Genomic DNA, 6398 nt, shown 5'->3' with positions numbered 1-6398 from the left:
CCCCCGCAGCCTGAGCCAGAGACAGCAGGTGTTCTGGCCCCTGCCAGCCGGAATTGGGTCCGGGCAGGGCCAACGCCCACGGAACTGGGTCACAAGGCCAGTTCCACCACTGCAAAGGTCAGCGATTAATGAAACAATGCACCAGGAGCAAAACAAACACAAGTCATCTTTGAAGGCCTCGGGTCCCTCTGTACTCAGCCTATTCCCCACCCCCAACTACAATTTAGAGAAGAGCACATTCAAGGCAGGAAGGGGGAGAATTAACCACCCATAGCTGAAAAGGTTCCCAGTAAAGGAAGAACTGGCACATCAAATCACAGCATGCCCTTGGCTTCCCTGACAGACTCTGAGAGACATATCCTGGGCGTGAGTGTGGCCCTGGCACTATTCTAGGCCCTGGAGTTACAGCAGTGAAGGAAACAGATAAAGATCTTTGCCCTAGGCAGCTCATGTTTTCATGGGAGGAAAAAAGAGAATAAGCATAAAATAATTAAGTGAATTATACAGTGTTAGGAAATATAGGTGCTTCGATGAAATAACACAAATAATGAAGAGTGGCCAATATTTATTGGGTGCATACTCTGTATCTAAATGCTTTACACACACTGGCTCAGTTAATCTTCTCGACAACGGGTACTGTTCTCATCCCCATTTCACAGACAGGAAAGCACACAGGAGGTAAGGTGCACGAGGTCCCACAGGCACTAGGAAAACAAGGAGTTCTGGTAAGAAAGAGCAAGAGGTTCCTTTCTCCCCCTTCCTGATTGTGCTCTGTATTAAGGAGAGCAAAACGATCAGGAAGCCTGGTCTTCTCCCTGGCTTCGAACTGGGAGGCGGGGCTTCAACCAGAGCATTCCCCTCTCCATGTCCCCATGGTTTTTAAGAGATCTGACAAGGCTGTGGGACCCGCCAAGACCTCCCTTTTCTCCCACAGCTAAGGCTTTGCAGCTAACAGTCCCCAGATCGAATCCCAGCTCCACCAGCTCACCACTGCCTGGCCCTGAGCAAACGAGTCACATGTCACCCAGCTCTGTGGTGGGGCACGTGGCGGAGGGCTGAGCACGGAGCAGACACTCAGTAAACGTTTGATCAATGAACACTAAAGTGCGTGTACAGTGGACCCTTCCTTAGAACCTGAGACCTGGAACGAACACATCCTAAGAAGTGTAGGTTACTAGGCTCGTCCTCCAAGGTGTAAATGGGAAGTGTTGAATCCATTCTCACTCTTCTGTGGTGGCACAAGCCTTCAAGGAAATTGATTAAAACACCTCATTAAGCTGGGGCCCCCATGGTACCTGGACACTCCAAACCTCCAACTCAAGGGGCACCAGGTCAGGAGCTGTGCGTGACGTGGGACCCTGGCCCACCCTTCAATCTAGGTCCCATGAGGTCCAGGACAAGACCCTCAGCCCTCAACTTCCTCCTCCTAAAATGGGAGATTAGGTGCAGATGAATTCTATGCCCGAAAGCAGTGACTTCCCCAATAAGGTCAAAATCACTGGAACCTACTGAATCACAAAGGGATGCGGGGCGAGGGCATGAATTATCAGCTTGGGTAAGGGGAGGCTTTATGGAACCAGGAATCAATGTGCCAGCTACAGCTCTCTCATGTCCTGAATGTTAACCGTCGGTACGAGGACTGCCCCTGAATTCCATCACAGGGGCTTTCCTTGTATGAAAATGCCCTGGGTGTGCAAGCATTTGTCTGAGACCCTGGTGCCAGCCCCAGGGCTGCATGGAAGGGGCAGGCTGTTTGTGGGATGGCAATGGTGCCCAGGGCAGGCTGAGTACCACGTCAGCCAGTGCAAGATTTCCAAGGCCAATGTTCTCTCCATGCTTAAACTCCAACATGCCCACATGCCATGGGGGGTCACTGCCAGGCTTTTCTTCCCAGGAAGGCTGTCGCTTTACCCTGACTTCATTCACACCTGTAGGGAGGGAAGGAGCTGGCAGGGACCGGAATCCCTATTTTGTGGATGAGGAAGTGGCCTCATGGAGAGGCTGCTTGTCCACTAACCTCCCACTTCTGAGCTCTGCACCCCTCCAGGCTCTGAATTAAGCTCTTCTCATGCATTCAGCCCTCGCAGGTGGGACTTTATTTTTAGCCCCAATTTGCAGGTGGTGACACAGAGATACTGAGAGGGCTCAGACACCTGCCCAAGTCATCAAGCTGTGCAGCTAAGGGGAGGTCTGAACCCAAAGCCTTTGCCCCTAACTTCTAGAATATACCAAGCTGTTCAGTGGAGGGGACAGAGCCAGGATTCTGATCCAGCTCCTCCCCACTAAAGCCCTGCTATTTTTCTGGCTATACACCACAGTGTGGCTGCCTCAGGCCAGGGCATCCCCTGGGGCTCCATACCTCAAGGGAAAGTCTGGATGTAGACCCCTTGTCAGGCAGGCTTCCAGAAGGCCCAGCCCAGCACAACGTGGACCATGAGGCGGCTGGACCCCACAAAGGGCCCATTGTGGGGACTGTAGAAAGCCAAGGGCAGATCAGGCTAAGCTCTCTGCAAAGTCCTGCCCACAGCTCCCTTACCTCCTCCCCTCCCCCATGGAGCCCCCATACCCAGAGCACAGGACCAGGACTGGCTGAGGTACAGGCCTCCGGTTCGGCCCAGTTAGGGAGAGTCTGAGCCTATGGAAACCTGAAACCCTCCAGCGGCTGTCTGGCGGGATGGGTCTGCACACCCCTGCGGATCCCTGGGGGCTCATCCGAGGTGCCCTGAACGCACCTGTCAGCTGGGGTGGGGTTCACGAAAAGAGGCTCTGTAGAGAAGACGAAGGGGATGGCTTGTTTGGTCCTATCTAGGGGAGGGAGGAAACCTGTTTCCCAGCATGGGGGGAAGAGGATGCGAGTTTGCGAGGTGTCGGGGCAGCCTGGGGAGGGGGCTCCGCGGAGGGAAGGGGCGGAGCGGCCTGAGAGGTGGGTGGCCTCGCTTCCCGCTGCACGAGGAGGCCCTCCGAGGCTCCAGCTGGCTTTGTGTGCGGAAAGGGGGCCAGCCCGGCGTCCCCGAGGGCCTGCCGAGGCGTGCACAGGGCGAAGGGCCGCTTTTGCGTTCCAGGCCGGAGGGGTCCGCGGCGTGCTCAAGCATCCTCCGCGCCCGCGGAGGGGGCTCCCCGGTGGCCGGGGTAGCCATACTCACCTCCTGAAGTCAAAGGGCATCGTGCCGCCGCCGCCGCTGCCGCCGGGGGTGGGAGCCCTGCAGGCCAGGTGGGCCGCGGCGCCGCGTGGGTCCCAGCCCGCTGCCAACGCCTCCGCCGGCCGCCCCGCCCCCGCCGGCCGCCCCCAGCCCTCTACACTCGCCGCTGCCTCCGGCCGCCGGGAAGTGACGCTCCGCGCAGCCCATTGGGCGCCGCCGCCGCCCCCGGCCGCCCCTTCCGCCGCCCTGTTAAAGGGGCCCGGGGGCCTGAGGGCCTGGGGGCCTAAGGGGCTGGGGGCTGGGAGGCGGGACGGGCTGGCCTTGGTGGGCGCGCGATGGGGGTCGAGGCTTGGAGAGGAAGGGAGCACCCAAAGACTCCCGCGTTCATTCTTTCCAAGCCCCCGCACTGTGTTTTCCATCACTTTCTCTCTGTGTGACCTTGAGCAAATCCCTCTGCCTCTCCGAGCCTCCTCCGTTGTTTTGCGTTTGTAAAACAGTTTCCTTGGGTTGTGAAAATTAAATGGAATGGTCCAGATGTGGGCTACACACAGCGTCTAACTCTGAGTAAAGGGCCTGATACTCTGAAAGAAAGGAGGAAAGCAGGCAGGCTTAGATTTGTGAAGGGGACCCACCACGTCCCTACTGTGCCTCTCTGGGGAAGATGCTTGGCTTCTCTGAGCCCACACCCCTTTCCACGGCTGCACAAAGAGGATGATGACACTTACTGGAGGAGCTTTTTCCTGGGGATCAAATGAGAAAGTTGGGAGATTGCTTAGTGTGATGCCTGGCACCTAGTAAGGGCTCGTCACCTGAAGCTATTGTGGTTGGCCTGGTAGCTCCACCTCTCTGCTTGCATCTTCCATTTGTGGTTCATTCTGATGGTATTCACCGGGCCGGCTCCGAGCCCGGTCTATTCAGGACAGCAGACTAAGACCTGCCTTGTGACTTGGCCCACCGGGGACCTCTCCTGAGCCTGTTTCCTTCTGCGAAATTCACAGGTAATCAGCATCTCCTTCCGGGATTGCTGGGTTAGAGGAGTTGGTAGTTGTGTTACAACCAGGTAGAGGATACTCATTCTGAACTTTCCCTCTGTGGTTGGCCCCACCTCCAAGGCTGTGGTAACAAAGAGCTTGAAAAACCCCAGGGGAGGAAGGTGGGGGCTCGTGTTCAAAAAGCAGGGCCAGCAGGCAGTTTCCTCATCTATAAATAGGGGGAAATGGTGGTACCTATTCCTCTGGGAGAATTCACAATGCACGGTGCCAGTTCCGGTCCGGTGTAGAGTGTGGGCAGTGAACCAAACTCTTCCCCTGGACCATACACCCAGTTGGCTCTCCTTCCCTTTGCCCTCCAGCATTCCCTTTTCATTCATTCATTCAACAAGGGGCCTGGCACTCTTGGGAGAGAGAGGGAAATCTCAGCCAGCACTCAAAACCTGGGGGCAGCAAGAAGGTTGAAGGGGCCTTGGGTAGCCACTGAGCCCAAAGGACTGTTTGTTGGCCCAGGCCTGTGCAGGAGGCGAGTCATGGAGTGGTGGGCATTTGACCACGAGCCCTCCCTCTCAAAATGTGGTCCACAGTCTGCTGGTGGTCCACAGACCAACTGCTTAGGCACCATGGGGCAAATTCTCAGCCCCAGCCCAGAACTACTGAACCAAGTGTGCGTTTCGCCTGATCTCCAAGTGATTCATCGGCACATTTAAGTTTGAGAGGTGCTGCAATAAAGGACCTTGCTTTGGTGGGACGCAGGGGGCGGGGGGGCTTTTGCATTTGCTCTTTCTTTTGCCTTGAGCATGTTCCTATCTCTGCCTTGCACCTTGCTATATGGACAGAGAATGTGCATGTCTCCCAATAGATTCTCACTTTCTTCATAACTGTTAACTATGGTAACAGAGCCCATACTCTGGAGTCATACTGCATGGGATCACATTCTAGCCTGTCCGCTTACTAACTTATTTTACTTCTGTACCTCAGTTTCCTCATCTGTAAAATTGGGGCAATAATAGTACCATCCTCATAGATCTGTTGTGAGGATGAAGTGTGTTGATGAGTGTCAAGGACTTAGGACAGTGCCCGACACAGAGTAAATGCAAGAGAGGGTTGACTATGGTTGCCATTTTTGCATGATGTTGGAGCTCCCAGTTTTTGGCTGGGCATATGAGTGTGTTCAGAATGAGAGTTGTATTTCCCAGCTTCTCTTGCAGCTAGGTGTGGCCATGTGACTAAGTTCTGGCCATTGAGATGTAAGGGGAAGCATCTTGCAGCTGCTTCAGGGATTATTGGTGGATATTACCCACTGTGTCCCTTTGTCCATCTGGCTGCCCAGGATGTGGATGCCACCATCCTGACCCATGTGTTGAAGGCCATGCAGAGCAGAGCAACAAGATAGAAGGAGCCTGGGTCCCTGCCACTGTATGGCACAGTGCCTGTTCTCAAACACTTCCCCAGACTTCTAAGCAAGAGAGAAATAAACATGTCTTGTTTAAGCTACTGTTATTTTGGATTTTCAGACACTTACACCTGAACCTAATACTAATACACCTGCCCAGCCTAGTTAATTTCTTGGCTTGGTTCAACTACCATGTACAGAGTAGGCCAGGTCCCCCATTATATTCTCACATGCCACCCATAGGTTTTTTGGGGGGAGAATTTGTCACAGTTTGTGAAGAGATTATTAATTGGCTAGTGTCTACCTCCCCATGTTGACTGGAAGTTCTCCATGAAGGATGGATGTCTGTTTGCTCACCATCTTATCCCAGCATCCAACCACAGCCTGCACGTGGGGCATGGGGGGGATAATAACTATGTATCAAAGGCTGAATGGAGGTTTTCCAGAGGTTCCCACAGAACAGACAGGATGGGGAGGGGGCACATCAACAAGGATCTCTGTGGGGACACTTGAGGTCTGTAAGCAGACCAAGCTGCCAGTCCCAGATGGCCCATCAGCCCAAAAGACAGTGGTGAGATAGAACTAAGGAAATCAGATGTTGTGTTACAGTAAATGGGAAAGCTCTGGATCTCTTTGACCAAGGGAGTGACTTACTAAAAGTTGAGTTTTAGGATTACTAATCTTCCAGGACCCTATAGCAGCCAGCCTCCAGCCTCCAGTGGCTGATATTCCCATGCCCTGTATAATCACCTCCCACATTGCAAAGCGCCAGGCTGGGTAACAAACAGGACACTGCAGAAATGACAGCATTATGACTCTTCAGGCTAGGTAGTAAGGGCATTGAGGCTTCTTCTTAGGCTCTCCTGAGTCACT

The 6398-nt window shown here is 54.1% G+C and overlaps 1 protein-coding gene across 1 annotated transcript in view; it reads right to left on the bottom strand.

Annotated features, from left to right (window-relative positions):
• Window positions 1-5489, bottom strand: part of ERGIC1 (endoplasmic reticulum-golgi intermediate compartment 1) — a 111604-nt gene extending 106115 nt beyond the window's left edge. The window contains exons 1-2 of the mRNA XM_007465559.1: window positions 5434-5489; window positions 3144-3386 (exon numbers count right to left, since the gene is read on the bottom strand). Of these exons, the coding sequence (XP_007465621.1) occupies window positions 3144-3386; window positions 5434-5489 (299 nt within the window). The remainder of the gene's footprint in view (window positions 1-3143; window positions 3387-5433) is intronic.
• Between the last annotated feature and the right edge of the window lie 909 nt (window positions 5490-6398).

The sequence above is a fragment of the Lipotes vexillifer genome, unplaced genomic scaffold, assembly GCF_000442215.2.
Source record: "Lipotes vexillifer unplaced genomic scaffold, Lipotes_vexillifer_v1.1 scaffold621, whole genome shotgun sequence".
In the NCBI taxonomy this organism is placed as follows: Eukaryota; Metazoa; Chordata; class Mammalia; order Artiodactyla; family Lipotidae; genus Lipotes; species Lipotes vexillifer.
This window is presented reverse-complemented; position numbering and strand designations above follow the sequence as displayed.